Here is a 19025-nt window from a genome sequence, read left to right on the forward strand (position 1 = left end):
TTAGTCTTGATAGGCCATGGATTTGTGCCTTGCAAAGTTTTCCAGGGCGCAAGCCTGGGCCAGGTTTTTTTTTGTGGAAGACCGGCAGGTGCCCAAGCTGCAAGTCTCCCCTCCCCACGCAACCGATGTTGTAATATATATTCTTAATTATATGATACAGGGGAAGAAAGGTAAAAATTTGAGAAATATTAATCAAGAGTAGTGATATTATGTTTTCTTCTCTTATATATACTTTTTTATGTTACGGGGGAGCTGGGGGAACTTCGGATCAATTGCTACGGGATTCACGTGTGTAATCATGGCGATTGCCATGAATTTTTTTCTTTATAATCTACTTTTCTTTAATCTTTCTTTCTTTGCCTGGACAATCGGGGTGGGGGGGGGGGGAGACAAGACACATAGCAACACAGAGAATTTTAAAAAGATTCCCCAAGGTACTACGAAAGTTGAAAAGTTAGGTATTACTACAGAGTGGAGTAACCCTGTTAAAAATAATGACTAATTTACTGAATTTTTAAAGTTTTAATGTTAATGGGCTTAATGGACCGGTGAAAAGAAGAAGAATTTTAACATACATTAAGAAAATGAAAATAGATACAGCTTTTAGCTGCATTCCATTTGAAAAAATTACTTATAATTTAAGAGATAAATATGAAATATTTCTGAAAATTTGGTTCCCCCTATTTACAAAAGATAGGATTAAATATATAGGTGCTCCGAAGATAAAATTATTGGTTACTTGGGGAAAGAAATAAATATATATACTAAAACTATTATGAACTCCGCGGAGCATGTGGGGATCTTCTGATATCCAGGCATTCTTTCTTTCTTTTTTTAATCTTTTTTTCTCTTTCTACAGGGATATGTTAGGAGGAGGGGGGAAGGGTTGATAATTTTTTTCCTTCTGTAACCATTTGAAAATTCAATAAAAAAAATTATTAAAGAAAAGACAGGTGATCCCTGCCATTGCCAATACTCTTCAGAGATTGTTGATGCTTGCTGCTGCTTATGCATGGGAGGGGGGAGGTTTTAACATTTTTTACTGTATTTCTTTGGGGCACTCATCTGTTTTCACGGATGTCCGCAAAGAGCAAGGATTTCTGGCTGTATATTGTACAGACTCCCTGATATTAAATGGAACTACTGAACTATTGACGACATTGACTTATGTAAATTCATCAATAAATATTAATTAAATTAAGTCAAGACCAAATGCCTTTTTAGTGAAGGCTGGTGAATGCTTCCAGGGCTGAGACCTGTGGTATGATGTGCAGGTGTACTGGGTGTATTCTGCAGCTACACAGAAGTTCTGCATGGAAGCACCTTTTAGTGATCTGCTCCTTATTTTTCTGCTTGCATCAGAACTACTGAATTCAACTGTTTCAATTAACCCAGACCTTACTGGCCAGTTTTGTAGTAAGGTTCTCCACTTGTAACATTCTCTCAGTTTTTCGCTCTCCATTGACGCTGCACGATCTGCTGAGTATTCAAGCATTCTCATTTATTTTAGCAATTGTAGTATTCTGCATCCCCTAGTCCCAAATTAACATTGCTGTTTCCCTCTGTACTGACTCCTGTCTCTCCCTCTATGCTCCATCACACTTGTTAGTTCTGATCAAAGGGATAGAACCAAAAGCAACCGTGTCACCTGGCCAACCTGGGTGTCCATCCTATAACAGACACCCCTACTTCCTTTGTCTGCAACTTTCCAATTTACGTTTCCTCGCTTTTCCAATTCTCACGGACACTCGCTTACCTGAAATGGTAATTCTATTTTCTATTTCCCCTTCACAGATGCTGCCAAGCCTGAACCTGAAGGAAGTGCAGGGTGTTGGGAAAGTGCAGGGAGATCCAGTCAAAGCCAAGATCACAAAATGCATGATCTTGTGAATGAGAGTAAACGCAATGGGACACAAGGAAGAGATAATCAATACAGAGTTATCGCAGATTTGACAGAAACCAGTTCTCATCGTCCAGTTGTTAAGTGTTAGACTCAGCTGGTTCACTGTTCCTTTTTGTTCCATGCTATTGTGTTTGGTCACGATTAATTGAGGAAACCATTCCAGCATTAAATAGAATTATGGAAGGCAAACAAAGGTCTCTCCAGTTGAGTTGAAAAGTAAATACTTGGGTATTATTCAGTATTTGATGCTGTCAAAGAAAGGGAGACATTATTGCTGGATTGAAAAAGAGGGAAGTGGAATAGTTTATTTATTAATTATTTATTGAGATACAGTGAGGAGTAGGCCCTCTCGGCCCTTCGAGCCGTGCTGCCCACCAACCCCTGATTTAACCCTAGCCTTATCAGGGGATGATTTACAATGACCAATTAACCTACCAACCAATACATCTATGGACTCCCATACGGTCATGGGGAGAACATACAAATTCACCGGACAGAAATGTTGACAAATAAATCAGACACTTATACAACAATTTGCGTGGGATAGACTTTCCGAGAGGTATGGGTTAAAACTAGGCAAATAGCGTTAGCTTAGATGGACATCTTGGTTGGCACAGACAAGTTGGGCTGAAGGTCCTGTTGCCGTATTGTATTACACCTTAACTCTATGTGGCCAACATCAGCTCCTATTTCGTGTATTCTTAAAACGAAAAGAGAAGTAGGCAGCAGAGAGCTTGGGGGTGGTTGGAAACAGAAGCTATTGTGCTGGGATTACAATGACCAGATGAGCTCCATGTTAATATGTCCTTGTGCCTCCGCTGCTTATAACCTTCACAAACTGCTCACAAACAATATCCAACACTAGTAGCTACTCTGCATTGTATGAAAGGACAAAACACACCATAAAGTATGCAACAAAAATCCTCTAGCGAGTTCTACGATCACTCTTCATATCAGAGATATTCCTTTTGTTATTGAATTGGATCTTTGATTTTGTTTATTTCATACTTTTCCCCATATAGTGCCAGCAGTGTGTGTTCCGCACGTGGGTGGTTTAATGTTGGTGATTTCTCTTTTCCTGTCATCGAAGCAACCAACATATTGATCCACTGTGTATCTATGATTTCATTATGATAGTAGTCAGAGATTATTGGCTAAAATAGCTGAATTGTTCATTTTAATTTTTTAACCATTTTATATATTTAATAAATTATTTTAAAGTAACTTCTATACATTTATTTTCCCTTCCTGTTTTGAGTATGTTTTATTTTTTTTTCAAAGATTCAAACCATACTTATTATCAAAGTATGCATGCAGTAACCTTCAAGAGGACCACAACCTTGTTGTTGGTTTGGTGCACGCCTCGATGATCTGGTGAACTATGCTGGCTGGAGTCAGGGCGTTTTGCTTTAGTTCTTGTTAGAGTCACCAATGCCAAACAGGTCAAAGGGTAGAGGCTGAACTAAGAATGGTCCATCGGTCCTCCAGGTTTAGGCGTTCAGCTCAGGGCTAACAACCCTGACCGGTTGTGAGGGAAAACAGCAGTGAAGAATCCTTCTACACCTGAGTGCAACGCTATTCCTGAGTCTCCACCCGGAACTTGTCTGATTGACAGTCGTGAAAACCGAGAGGAAGCTACTGACGCTATGAACACTGGCAGGGATGGAGGACCTCAATGCCGTCCTAAATGCCAGTGACGTAATGGACAGTAATTATTATTAGTGTTTGCAGTATGCAACCCTGAGTTTCATCTTCCTAAACCTAAAGGAAATTAAATTCTTTTCTTTTTGAAATTCTATCCAGCTGCAATGTCTAACACGACCATAAGCAAAAGGAGCAGATTTAGGCCAATCAGCCTTGTCCACCATTCGATCATGGCTGATTTATTATCTTGCCTTTTCCCTGTACCATTCAACAGCCATAAGACATACACTCAGTGGCCACTTTATAGGTCCCTATATATAGGTCCACTTTATTAGGTCCTTAATAAAGTGGACCCTGAACGTATTTTGTGGCAGTGGAGAACACCGAAGTATTCACCCAGTATTATTTGTTTTAGCTTCACTCTCATTGAGTGGATACCTGTGGTAATGTCAGCATTCACGGCCCATCTCTGAACCAAGTCTTGAGCTTTGGGTACTCATCCAGATGCTTTTGAATCACTGTGCAGTTTAGCAGTTAGCGTAACACTGTTATAGTGCCAGTGATCAGCGATCGGGATTGCATTCCAGCAGGAATTTTCACGCTCTCCTCGTGACCATGTGGGTTTCCTCCGGGTGCTCCACATTCCTCCCACATGCCAAAGACGTACGGGCTAGGTCTGGTGATTTTCTACGTTGGCGCCAGAAGTATGATGTCACAAGGGCTGGCCTGGCATACCTTCGGGCTTTGTTGGTCATTGATGCAAATGATGCATTTCACTGTATGTTTCAATGTTTTGATGTTCGTTCATTTTGTGCCATGTTGTATGATGTAGTTGATCAGGATCTTTTCATGATCATGATTGTTACTGGCAAATTTTTCAAAAGAAATAGTTTGCCATTGCCTTCTTCTGGGCAGTGTCTTTACAAGACAGGTGACCCCTGGCACTATCAATACTCTCCAGAGATTGTCTGCCTGGTGTCAGTGGTCACCTAACCTGGACTTGTGAGATGCACCAGCTGCTCATACGACCGTCCACCACCTGCTCCCATAGCTTCATGTGACCCTGAACAGGGAGAGTGGGGGCTAAGCCAGGCTACACCTTGCCCAAGATTGACCTGCAGATCAGCGGAGTGAAGGAGCGCCTTACATCTCCTTTGGTAGAGGTGTATCTCCACCCCGTCACCCAATGTACATGTGGCAAATAAAGCTAATCTTTAATAGGACGGTTAGCCACTTTGAAGTATTGCAGTTCACTTGCTGGACCGCATCATTGTTAGAGAAATACAGGATTGCAATCTAGAGAAGTGAAAAGGGCCAGAGATAGACTGGATGCTCACCGTAATTAGAGAGATTTAAAAAGAACCTGAGGGACAACTTTTTCACCCAGAAGGTGGTATGCATTTCAAACCAAATTCCAAAGGAAGTGGTAGAAGCAGGTACAATGGAATCATTTAAGATATTTGGATGAGGGCATGGATAAGAAAGATTTGGATGGAAGTGAGCTAAACATGGGCAGATGTGCGTCTTGATTGGTATGAATGAGTTGGGCTGTAGTGCTCCATGATAGTGAAGGAACACAAAGTATATATTCGGGGTCCGCTTTACTAGGTACCTGCTGTACCTAATAAGGTGGGCACTGAGTGTACGTTTGCGATGATCTGCTGCTGTAGCCCATTCACTTCAAATTTCGATGTGTTGTGCATACAGAGATGTTCTTCTGCACACCACTGCTGAGTGTGTGATTACTTGAGTTACTGTTGCCTTTCTGTCAGCTTGAACCAGTCTGGCCATTCTCCTCTGACCTCGCTCATTAACAAGGCATTTTCGCTCACAGAACCGTCACTTGATGGGTGTTTTTTTGTTTCTCGCACCATTCTCTATAAACTCTAGAGACTGTTGTGCAAGAAAATCTCAAGAAATCAGCAGTTTCTGAGAAACTCAAACCACCACCAACAATTATTCCACAGTCTTTGCTCGTCATGGACTTGTACCTTATTGTCTGCCTGCACTGCACTTTCTTTGTAACACTTTATTCTGCTATTGCTTTGTTTACAAGTTGACTACATCAAAGTTAGCCCCTCAGGTGATATCTCACAGACAGTGCCCCCTATTCCAAATATCACGATTTAGTTTCAGATTCATTTATCACATGTACATTCAAACATACAGTGAAATGTGTTGTTTGCGTTAACAACCAGCACAACCTAAGGATGCGCTGATGCAGTCAGCAAGTAGGAGGACTGTGTATGTGCCCAGGAGGGAGGGAGTTTGGCTGTTCCCATTTTGTTGCTTGCTGTGTTTGTTTTGTTGTGTTCTGTGTTGTTCGGCTGAGTGTGGTGGGCACACTACGTTGGCGCTGGAATGTATGGTGATGCTTGGGCTGCCCCCAGCACATCATCGGGTGTATCGTACAAATAAACTTGAGACTAGAGATTATCTTTACTTATCACATGTACGTCAAATCATTGAAACGTACAGTGAAAAGCATTGCTGCAATGTGATGTGCTGAGGTGTGCCATGCTTCCAGTGCCAACACAGCATGCCCGCCACTCACCAACCTTAACCGTACATCTTTGGAATGTGGGAGAAAACCAGAACACCTGGAGGAAATCCACATGGTCACACGGAGAGCCGCTTTCCCTCCTTTAAATCGTGATCTTGACTGACACGCTCAGCAGTCCAACCTCAGGAAAGGCAGCCTCAAGGCCTCCAGCCTCCAGTAAGCTCACAGTTGCAGCAACAGCCCCACGATGATTAAAATAAGCTTAATAAACTTATTAAAGTTATTATTTTTAATGTTTAAAAGTTTCATTATTTTTTATAAATAATAAAAAAAATTACTTGCTTACTTTTATTGTTTCTTTGATTTGTTTTTTCCCTGCAGGGTGTTAGACAGCATTTTTTAATGGGTTCTATTGGGTTTCTTTATTTTGTGGCTGCCTGTATGGAAATGAATCTGAAGGTTGTATATAGTTATACATAGTTAGATAATAAATGCACTTTGACCTCTGAACCTCTTTAATCAGCCTCACTGGCTTGATGCTCATAGCTCTTGCAGTTCACGATAACCTGAGCTGGCCCACAGTTGACTGGTCTTTCTTTTCTGCAGGCTTTCCCTTGGCCGACGCACGTTGCAGTTTGTTTACGGTTTGACAATTACTCCACCCCACCATTTCAGTTCCACCTGCTTTCCTCCTACTGCTCACTCCCTCTTTTTCACACCTCCCGCCCAACTTCCTTCCCACTGAGCTCCCAAACGTCACCACAGGCGAAACTGTTTGTTTGTTCGTTCAGTTCTGTTTGGAGATGTAGCGTGGAACAGACTCTTCCTGCCCAACGAGCCACACTACCCAGCAACCCATCTGTTTAACCCTAGCCTAACCGCAGGACAATTTACAATGACTAGTGAACCTACTAACCGGTACATCTTTGGAATGTGGGAGGAAGCCCAGGTCCCATGCGTTTCAAGAGGAGGGTGTGTAAACACCTTACTGATGGTGTCAGAATTGAACTCCAGACTCCAATGCCCCGAGCTGTAATAGCGTTATGCTAACCGCTATGCTCCTGTGGCGTGTAAGTAAACTGCCTTTCTCCAGAATTGATAGAGTTGCTTTTATTTAAAGCACTTTAACTAATTGTATTACTTCATCCTTTTCCTGCTGACTGCATCATAATCCAGTGCTTTCTGCAGCATTACACATGGTTAACCTCACTTGCTCACATAATGCGATGATGGCAGTCCATTCTGGGACCAGATTTCAATGTAAATCCCACCAGTCACTCATCATGTCGGACCTACCTTGCAAGATTAACGTCTGACCACTGTGTATCCGACTGTCAGGATGCGTTAACATTTTTGCGGATATATTCTCTGGACCTTATGTCAGCCTGAAATGGAAACAAGAAAAGTTGTGAGCACCCCAGAGACACTGAGGCTGGTGATATGAGGGTCGTTATTTATCGTGATAAGCAGGCATTCTCCTGGAAACCCTCTCTGCAAAGTCCCACAATGTCAATATATCAGATTTTAATACTGCGAAGATCAGAGGGAACAGCAGGTGATTCAATACAATTTCAATCGGTACAATGACATCGTTTGCTCCAACATTTTGGGTTGACAATGCTTCCTTCCAGTAACGTGTATACAGTGGGTGACACTTCTGAATGTTCAAACATCTTTGCTGGGACAAAGTAATTCACGCAGATGTCTATTTGCAATGGAGATGAGGAGGAATTTCTTTCACCAGAGGCTGGTGTATCTGTGGAATTTGTTGCCACAGGTGGCTGTGGAGACCAGCTTATTTAAGGCACAGGTTAACAGATTCCTGACTGATTAGGGCGCGAGAGGTTACAGGGAGTAGGCAGGAGAATGGGGTTGGCAGGGAAATGGATGAGCCATTGACAAAATAGCAGAGCAGACTCCATGGGCCAAATTACTTAATTCTGCTCTTCAGGCCACAGCTGGAGTACTGTCAACAGTTTTGGGACCCATATCTCAGAAAGGATGTGTTGCTATCACAATAGTGCAATTTAACTTCACCCATAATTGCCTGGTTTGATGAAGACCAATTAGAATAACCCCACTGTCTTGCATTTCGTTGATGCAGATGGGAATGTCTCATGTCACTTCACTTTGCACCACACATCTCTGGAGCAGTCCCCTGCTGAGGGGCAGCAGCTTCTGCTCTGTCGACAGTGCTGTTTGTTTGCAAAGCAGTCCTTTTCACTTCAAACTGATTACTGCTTGCAATTTACATTAAGGACTGAAAACTGGTTCTTGTTTCAAAGATTCAAAGGTTCATTTATTATCAAAGTACACAACTCTGAAATGCTTCTTCTCCAGATAGCCACAAAACCAATGGCAGCACGGTCATCAATCCCCCCCCCCCCACCCATCCCAAATCCCTCCTCCCTGTACAAAAAAACAAACAAAAAACAGAACAGGCATATTGACCTCCATATTCCCCCTCCCCCGCAAACAAAAATTGAGAAAGATCCGGTGAAGAACATACAATATTAAAAAAAACTATAAGACTGAGAGAAAAAGCTATAGTCCAATTCAATATCCAAAATGCAAAAAACCCTGGGCATTCTCCGGGCATAGCGGCAGGCCTTTCCCTCTCCGGCAGCAGAGCGATTCCCCAGCAGTAAAAAGGCAGGCAACTGGTAATCACCTTCTACATTTGCCTCAATGCTTCAATCTCTCTCGTCGCTTTAATCAGTGTACAATGGAAGCTTTCATCAGCGAAATGGAGTCGAACATCAGCTTTGCCCCACAGCCTTCTCACCATGAGGTTCACACACGCTGCCTCTGCCTCCTGGAATCCCCTCAGAGACTGCACAGCAAACTGCAAATCAGAGGCACCAACTGTTCCAGAATCAAATTCAAGATGAAAAACAAAAACCATAAAAGAAGTGAAATATATGGCTTCATGATCTATTCAGAAGATGTTGACTGAAGGAGTGTTTACGCAGGCACCAGCTTTTGAATTAATATCTGCTATATTCATATAATTCCATCACTGCAGAATATTGCCTAACAAGTGACTGAACCCTGTGCCTAGGCGACAATTTGAGCATCAGGCCAGATTGAGAAGGTCAGGGTGTTAGGGCCCGAGATGTGGGTCAGGTCAGTTCAGCGCACTGTTCCTCTCAGCACTGAACTAAGGGTTTATGGACAGACTCTGAGGACTTCAGTTCAGAACACTATTTGCTTGCACTTATCTTTTGCGCGATTTGTTTTTCTCCCACTGTACAGTGGGTGCTTGACGGTCTTTTTTTAAAAATAGGTTCTATTAGGTTTCTTTGCTTTGAGGCTGCCTGTAAGAAGACAAATCTCAAGGTTGTATAAGTATACAAATTTTGATAACAAATCTACTTTGAACTTCTGTCTGTAAGCATGGGCTTCTCTCAGGTGCTCTGTCGTGCCCCACATTCCAAAATCATAGGGGTTAGGGATAGGGTGATGTGAGCATGCTATGTTGGCACTGGAAGCATGGTGGCACTTGTAGGCTGTCCCCAACACATCGTTGGACTGTTTTGGTCTTTGATGCAAATGATACTTCTCACAGAATGTTTCAATGTATGTGTAACAAATGAAGCTAATCTTTAATCACTCTGCTGACACATAGATTCTCAGATGACCCTTTTATGTCATCATCATCATTATGTGCCGTGTCATATCACGTGGGCAATTATGGTCTCCGTCACCATGATGTTCTTCGCAAATTTTTCTACAGAAGCGGTTTACAATAATCCAAGTGGGTTCTAAACAGTTTTTTTTAGAGCGGCCACGTCATCACTGTGTGCCGTGTTGTACATCATAAGTAATCATGGTCTTTTCATGACCATGACTGTTCTTGGCAAATTTTCTACAGAAGTGGTTTGCCATTGCCTTCTTCTGGGCAGTATCTTTACAAGACGGGTGACCCCAGCCATTATCAATACTCTTCAGAGATTGTCTGCCTGGTGTCAGTGGTTGCATAACCAGGACTTGGGATATGCACCAGCTCCTCGTACGACCATCCACCACCTGCTCTCATGGCTTCACGTAACTAAGCAGGTGCTACACTTTGCTTTTTATGTACTGCAGATAAAATGGTATTTCAATCAATGCATCTGTAATTCTGGTTACAACTGGAGTTACAGTGGTGCACTTGTTACCATGAAAACAGTTAAAGGAAAAGGTTTGTTCACGTGTGCTGTTTAACGCTGTTCCCCACCCACCAACTCTGCACCAAAATGATCAGGTAGTGTCCATCCAAAGGTGATTTAGCTCTGAGATGTTGAACAACATGTTTTGATTTCTTTGGAGTACTGAAGGCTGAGGGAGACCTGCGAGAAGTATATAAAACTTTGAGAGGCATAGATAGGGTCTCTGTCCCAGGGTAGATGTGTCAGATACTTGACGGCACAGTTTTAAGGTGAGAGGGGTCAGTTTAAAGGAGGTGTGCAAGATAAGGTTTTTTTTACACAGAACGTAGTGGTGTCCGGAAAGGGCTGTTCAGAGAGGTGGTGAGAGCAAGTAAGATAGTGGAACTGATGAGGCATTGAGGCAGATCCATGAATATCAAAAGGAGTGGAGGATATGGATCATGTATAGGCAGATAAGATTAGTTTCGCATGGCATCATATTTGTTGTGACTGTGAATGAAGACACCAAAGAGATGCAGCTGGTAGAATTAAACGTCTTTATTTGGGACACACATGGGCTGACAACCTTTGGAGTCACTAGAGAGAGCGGCTCCCTGATCCAACATTAAAGTGCATTTTTATGTGTTAAAGGATAAAGGTAACAGGACAATTTCTATAGCTTCTAATGCCCTCATAATGCTCCTTTCGAGTTCCTGGGTCTTCTGACCAACACACCCAAAATGAATGTTAATTACTGTCGTCTCTGAGTCATATTCATGCAATGGGTGTTGATTGCATTCATGCATATGCAGACATATTTCAGTCATTAGGTGTTTCCTGGTCTACAATTTAATCCAAAATGCAGCTTCAAGACAACCATTGTTCCCAGCTGCATTTTAAATTCAATCTACATTCTATATTCAGATTTGAAGGTCGGTTACTGTTGAAATTAATATTTTCTATATAGCCTAACTCCAGAATATGCCCTAACAATAATCAGAACAGACACTGTGGGCCAAAGGACTTGCTCCTGAAACACACATCTCCCCTAAACTGTGTTATATGGTTGTTTCATAGCACAATTTAGATTTTAAGCTCTAAAACACACAAGTTTAACGTAGAGCCTGAAGACACACACTCAATGTTTTAGGAACAGCTTCTTCCCATAAGCCCATAAACCATAAGACATAGGAGCAGAATGAGGCCATTCAACCCATCAAGTCAGCTCTGCCACACCATCATGACAATTGCTGCTGCTTCAAAACAAACTTCACAGCAATATGTCAGTGATAATAAACCTGATTCTGATCCAGACACTGCATATAAAGGATTTGATCAAATTACTGTTGTACAGTGATCCAATTAAATGTAATCTTCTTACTTTTGGCACTATAATCATTCTGACTCTTTCTGACACACCAAGGTGACTAAATTAATTGACTGTCAAGCTTACGAAAACACAGCTTATAACTATTTTTACCATCTGTATTTATTTCATAGGCAGCTCAAGCTCTTTGTCTGTTCTAATCTTAGTGAAAAACTAGATGTAAGCATGAGGTGAAGACAGCTTGAAAGGAAACCACTTGGCTGCATATTGCATGTTGATGACTGGGACCCTGCCAAATGCAGATTAAAAATCATTTAAACATGAAACAATTTTTGTTTGCAAAGAACATTAGTGGCATTGCTCAGCAGTACTGGATAATCAAGCCTTATTTTATAGTTCAGGAGTCACATCAAAAAATTTTTGCGGGTTTTTTTAAGAACGAAGCAAGCAGTGACTGAGAGTGTTGGAGGGTCACAGAGTATTGTGGGTGTTAGGGTGTATTCTGGAGCTAGACTCTTTAGCAAATATTAACTCCAGCAACCAATTTTCAGACCTGAATATGGATTGTAGATTGAATTCAAAATGCAGCTCAGAACAGTATATTGGAGACCAGGAGACGCATAATTTAATTGATAAGTGTCTGCATATGCATGAATGCAATCAACATCTCTTTGCATGAACACAACTCAGGCTACATCCACACTAGACCGGATACTTTTGAAAATGCCGGTTTCACATAAAAACGATAGGCGTCCACACTATGTGTTTTTGAAAATATCTGTATCCACATTGAAACGGAGATTTTGGTGAATCTCCTCCTACTGGGCATGCGCAGGACACATCTACCGAAAACAAGCGACATGTTTGGTGTCGAATCTCGCCGTAAAAGTGCGCGTCTGTGTAGTTACAGACCAGAAAAACTTAAAACGATGGACAACTGTTGGCTCTCGCACAGGAGAACTTAAAAGTAAAATAAAAACAAATACTGGAGAGTATGGAGGCAACCAACAGGGAGTTCACAGACAGATTGACCCGACTGATGACAAACTTTGAAAAACTAACTAACTCTGTTGCATTAATAAAGCACCTTGTTAAATGTATAAATGTTTTAATATCTGCATCAGTGTTATCTTGTATTTCCATACAATGTTACATTAGGCTGTTACACATCTATTGTCAGAGAAGTACTTGCCTAAATAGGTAATCCACCTTCATACGAGCAAGGACAGAAAAAGGGCAAAGTGAGCACAGTATACTTATTTATTCAGTAATTTATGGGTCGAAGTATTTGGTGAGTACATTTCTAACTCTTCTGGCTTCAGCCTTGTTGCCATCTGTTCTGAAATTGTTAGGTTGCATTCAAGAAAACAATGAAATAGTACACTGCCGTCTGACAGCGTTTTCAGATTTCTCCAGTTACCCCATCCACACTGATCTGCCCGAGCAGCGTTTTCAAAAATACCCACCCTGGAAAGCGTTTCTGAAAAGCTCCGGTTTTGGGGGACGAAAACGCCGTTTTAGTGTGGACTGAGGGTAAAAGTGAAGAGAAAAAGCTTCGATTACGGATTTATCCGGTGTAGTGTGGACATAGGCTCAATTGATAAGTGTCCGCATATGCATGAATGCAATCAACACCCCATTGCCTGAACGCAACTCAGAGACCACAGTAATTACCACTCATTTTGGGTGTGTTAGGGAAAGATGCAGGCATTTGAAAACTACTTGTAACCACTATGTGTAAGTGGTTTGAAAACTAAGTGTAAGAAGCATTATGAGGGCATTGTAACTATAAAAATTGTTCTCTTACCTTTGTTCTTTAATATATAAAGATGTGCTGAAATGTTGGGTCTCTGTCTCTCTCTCCCATGACTCTATGTGTGTCCTGAATAAAAGACTGTTTATCTCTACCAGCTGCGTCTCTCTGATGTTACAACGGTGGGCACTCTGCAAGAGTGTGCTTATCATGGAGTGATCGTAGGAAATGGAAGTCCATGACTCCAGACAGGTTCTGTTTCAGACGTAACACTAAATGCACAAAGGCTGCAGAGAGAATTAATCTTCTGATGGTCAATGCTAGTAGACATCAAACATGTCTTTTAATTTTAATATAATAGCCATAGGAGACATCTCAGAATAAGCCACATTGTTTGCCAGTTAGCCAGGATATTAGTTATTGCCCACATAAGAATTACAGGCTGCTAGTTAGTGTGGGAGTGAATCAACGCAGTTCCAGTGTGCCTGCTTATAAAACGTACGCCTCTTATGCCTTGTGAAAGTCTCAGGTTGGTGCGGGCATCCAACCAGATGATGAGTGGCTCCTTCATCATTTAGCAACAGTATAAAAGGCCCACGGCATGTATCTGCTTCAAATCCAGGAGATTCTGCAGGGTTTCTTTAGTACAAACTTCTAGAGATGCATACCTGACTGGTGGCATCATGGCCTGGTGTGGAAACACCAATGCCCAAAAATGGAAAAGCCTACGAAAGGTAGTGGATACAGCCCAGTTCATCACAAGAAAAGCCTCTCCCTTCACTGTGCACTTCTACAAAAAGCACTGCCACAAGAAAGCAGCATCCATGATCAAGGCCATGCTCCCTTCTCACTACTACCATCAGGAATGAAGTACTGGAGCCTTAGCTAAACACAAGAGATTCAGCAGATGCTGGCATTTAAAATAGTACACATGGAGGATCTATGTCAGGCAGCATCTAGGGAGAGGAATATACATTCGATGTTTTGGGCTGAGACCCTTCATTAAGACTGGAAAGGAAGGGGGAAGAAACCAGAAAGTATTTAAAAGACATTTAGACAGGTACATGGACAGGAAAGGTTTAGAGAGATATGGGCCAAATGCAGGCAAGTGGGACTAGCTTAGGAGAAATTTTTGGTTGACAGAGGAAGTGGGTGGCAGGACCTGTTTCCTTGCTGTGCGACTCTTGGACTCTACACCAGGATATTCTTGAGAAAAAAGACAACAGGACTTCCTTTTCTCCACAACTATGATCTTCTGTCTCTGTTTCCCTCCTCTTTTATCCTTTACTTCCAAAAAGTCAAGGAATTCGTGGACATCTAAGTCACAAAGAGCTTAGCCCATTTTTTCAGCTGATCTTCTCCTCCCCCCACCCCCCCCCCCCCCGCCATGCCTAGCAACTCTAACGGGACCCTCCTTTAGTACTGAACTCGTAACTCTCTTTAATTTTTCCTTCCATTTCCTCTCATACAAACAATGCTACGAGTGCCTCTAACCATTGTGTACCTTTAAACACGAGGAAGTCTGCAGAGGCTGGAAGTCTAAAGCAACACACACAAAACTCAGCAGGTGAGGCAGCACCTATGGAAGTGAATAAACAGTTGATGTTTCAGGCCCAGACCCTTCATCAGGACTGAAGAGGACGGGGGGGAGATGCCAGGGTAAAAAGGTAGAGGGAGGGACAGGAGGTTAGCTGGAAGGTGATAGGTGAAGCCACGTGGGTGGGAAAGATAAAAGCTGAAGTAAACGGAATCCGATAGGAGAGGAGAGCGGACCATAAGAGAATGGAAAGGAGGAGGGGACCCGGGGAGATAATAAGCAGGTGAGAAGAGGTAAAAGGCCAGAGCAGGAAAATAGAAGAAGAGGGGAGAGGAAGGGAAATCTTTGTTAAGTTTCCACTCAGCCTGCATTACTACAAGAAAAACAAACCAACCTACTCCTCATAACTGCAACACTCTTCCCAGGCAACACCCTGGTGATCCTTCTCAGCACCCTGTTCACCGCCATCATGTCCAGTCTATTGGTGTGGCAACCAGAAATGGCTATCACTCTCAAACTGTGGCCTGATCAGTACTTCATAAAGTTACTATAACCTCCTTGTTTCTGTGATGGTCGTTGAGGCAGCCGAGCCATTTCTCTGTGTGTTCCAATGTTTAATCTTTAAAACTTATTCTATTCTATGCTCTGGAAATTAAAGGCAAGTATCCCACATACCTTGTTACTAGCTTATTTACCCATACTGCTGCCTGCAGTTTAGCAAAACACTTTACAACACCAGCTTTAAGATTGGGGTTTGATTCTGCCCGTTCGTTATAAGGAATTTGTACGTTCTCTTTGTGAGAACGTAGGTTTCCTCCGGGTGCTCTGCCTTCCTCCCACGTTCCAAACGTCCTAACGTGTTAACAAGCTGGAAGCACAGCAACCCTTGCGGGCTGCTCAGTTCAACTCTCACTGATTTGACTTAATGCAAACGACACATTTCACTGCATGCTTTCACGTGCACATGACAAGTAAATCTAACCTTTAATCCTTGGATTTATCCCCTTGTTCCTCAAGACTGTTCAAGACCCTATGGTTCATTAAGCATGTTCTACCCTCATTAGTCCCCACCCCCCAGATGCATTATCTCACACTTATCAGTATTAAATTCCATCCGTCTGCCCATCTTACCAGCTGATTAATATCTCGGCCTATCCTCCTCACTGCAGCAGTTCAAAAAGGCCATCATCAACACCTTCACGGGAACAATTATAATGGCTTAAATGCTGGCTACATCCAGATTGCATTAAATGATCACAGGATGCCCCCGGGTAATAATCCAGATGCTATTCTTGCAGATTTCTTAAATTCATTTTGTCCATTAGTCAGGAGAAACACAAAAATCCCTTGATATGGTAATGATACCTCCACAGCATTGCAATGAATAGCATTAAGAGGACATCAAAGTAATAAGAACAATTACCAAAAGCAGAGAGAAAGAGAGAGAGATATGAAGTAAGTCCTGTCATTCATAGGAAAGAACAATTTACCTTTAATAGTCACATTATGGGAGCTCACTTGCCCATCAGCGTGTCCACTAGTCCAGCATTCTTAACCCATGGACAGACTAGAAACAATTCTCCTTAAGCATAAAGTACATAAAGCATTAAGCACCCATTTCAAAGTTCAAAGTAAATTTGTTATCAAAGTACATAAATGTCACCATGTACCACCCTGAGATTTCATTTTCTTGTGGGCATTCACAGTAGGTACAAAGAAACACGATCAATCAAAAATTACACATAAAGATGGACAAACAACAAATATGCAAAAGAAGACAAACTGCGAATACAGAAAAAAAACAAATAATAATAAATAAATAATGAGAACAAGAGTTGTAGAGTCCTTGACAGTGAGTCCATTAGTTGTGGAAATCAATTCAGTGTTGAGGTGAGTGATGTCATCCAACTCATATTTTTGCTGTATTATATAATTACTGGTGGAAAAATAAAATTATAGTGCTCCTCAGAGTGGGAAAAAGACGCTATTTATACTGTCACAAACACAATACGTTGCAATAAAACTGAATGAACAGTATTTTCCCATTACTGTAAAACATTTGCTTGCATTTTGTACTTTAAAGCAGAACCTATTCATGGAATAAATTTGCCAATGGTGAGATTTTTAGTAAATGTAAATGGTGAACATGCTGCAGTCAAAGACTTATATTTTTAGTCCTGATTTATAAAAAGAAATCAGTGTTTATTTTGATGCTCCTCTCAATCACATCCCCACTGCCTCTCCCTTGGCTGATTCACTTTTGTTTACTCTTAATGCTTCACATAGGAAATTGCTGCATCAAGTAGTTTCTGCAACTTGCACCAAAGCCGATCAAATACAGTTAATTGACTGCTTGGATTATCCCGAGGAGACGAAAGGGGTGTTGTATACTGTAATTCACCTTGTACATGAATTGAGCGAGGGGAGTTTAAAAGATTTATTTATTTTCTTGTCAATGGAAGATTCATTAAAGGCTCTATCCCAGAAGATCTGATTTGGCAAAGGAGCTCTGAATGGAATGTAAAGGATTACACAGGGGAGGGTCGTTCAAAGGACATGACAGGGAATTTTTTTTCTGACCCCCCCCCCCCCCCAACTAGCTTATGATGTAAAAGATGGCAACAGCTCTGGGGAAGTGTGTACAGATTGTTCTCCTGCTCACCACCCATGTAAGTATGAAAGGCTCAGAGCCCATTCTTGGAACGGTATTGTCGTGCAGCAGCCCCCTACCATTGCTCTACGAATCAGAATCAAATTCAGATTTATTATCACTGACTTAGATGATGTGAAATTTGTCCTGATGACGGATCTTAACCCAAAGCATTGACTCTATTCCTCTACACAGATGTCGCGCAACCTATTGAGTTCCTTCAGCATTTTGTGTGCTGCTCTGGAATTTCAGCATCTGAAGAATCACAATCAGGTTTAACATCACCGGCATACATTATGAAATTTGTTGTCTTTGCAGCAGCAATACAATGCAATATATACTATATAAAAATGTAAAATACAGTAAATATATATTTGTAAATGATAAACATAAATGCATAGCACAAAAGAAAGGAATAATGAGGTAGCTTTGGCCCAAACATTGACTGCTTACTCCTCTATGTAGCTAATGCCTGACTTGCTAAGTTCCTCCACCATTTTGTGAGTGCTTATAGACCAGGAATCTGGTGGTAAAGAAGCTGTTTATGAATTGTGGCGTGTAGATCTTCAGGCTCATATACCTCCTCCTTGGTTATTCAACGTCTTAAGTGGCATGGCTTACCTAATGACATACATATACAAATATTGGATGGGGGATCTGAGTGACTTTACACTGACAAAACTATTCAGTATGTAGCACCTACAACAAGTTTGGTATTTTCTCTACCAAACTTACACAACTGACATTTAGGGCAGCAATGAAGGTCCACCAACTCTCATAGTGTTTGGAGCTTCCTTCATCACGTCAGTAACTTCCTCTCAGTCTTCACTACTGTCAGTCAAGCAAATCCCAGGTGGAAACTCAGGAATACTGTCACACTCACATGTAGAAGGATTCTTCATTGCTGTTTCCATAACAATTTTGTTTTTACCAGTTGGAGTTGTTAGCCCTGAGCTGAACCCCGAACCTGGAGGACAAGTGGACCACTCTTACACTGACCTCTACCCCTTGACCTGTTTGGCATGGTTGACCCTACCAAGAGCCAAAGCATAAAACCCTGACTCCAGCAAGCATTGCCTTTCAGTTTCTTGAGGCACGCAAGCCTCCAAACCATGTCAAAGTTGTAGTCCTCAAGACTCTAGCAAATTTCTACAGATGTATCATTGAGGGCTTTCTAACTGGTTATCTTCACCTCCATCATCATCTTGTATGGAGAGGCCACTGCATACGATCGGAAAAAGCTGCAGAGGGTTGTAGGCTCAGCCAGCTCCATCATGAGCACAAGCCTCCCCAGCATTGAACCATCTTCAAAGGGTGATGTCTCAAAACAGCGGCATCCATCATTCCCACCACCCAGGACATGCTTTCTTCTCATTATTACAATTAGAGAGGAGGTACAGAAACCTGAAGACACCTACATTTTAGGAACAGCTTCTTCCCCCTCCATCATCAGATTTCTAAATAGACAATGAACCCTGGACACTACCTCACTATTTCTTATTGTAACTTTGATTCCATTCCAGTTCATTGGAACACATTGGAACTTTTACAGTTTGGCCCAATTAAGCAGCTGCCCCA

At 41.8% G+C, this 19025-nt stretch overlaps 1 protein-coding gene across 3 annotated transcripts in view; it reads right to left on the bottom strand.

Moving 5' to 3' along the window:
- LOC132379976 (endonuclease V-like) overlaps window positions 1-19025 on the bottom strand; it is a 160367-nt gene that overhangs the window by 25976 nt on the left and 115366 nt on the right. For all 3 annotated transcript variants that reach the window (XM_059948401.1, XM_059948394.1, XM_059948395.1), the window contains one exon: window positions 7347-7435. In XM_059948401.1, the coding sequence (XP_059804384.1) occupies window positions 7385-7435 (51 nt within the window). In that variant the 3' untranslated portion in view covers window positions 7347-7384. The remainder of the gene's footprint in view (window positions 1-7346; window positions 7436-19025) is intronic.

The sequence above is a fragment of the Hypanus sabinus genome, chromosome 23 (genome assembly GCF_030144855.1).
Source record: "Hypanus sabinus isolate sHypSab1 chromosome 23, sHypSab1.hap1, whole genome shotgun sequence".
Classification (NCBI taxonomy): Eukaryota; Metazoa; Chordata; class Chondrichthyes; order Myliobatiformes; family Dasyatidae; genus Hypanus; species Hypanus sabinus.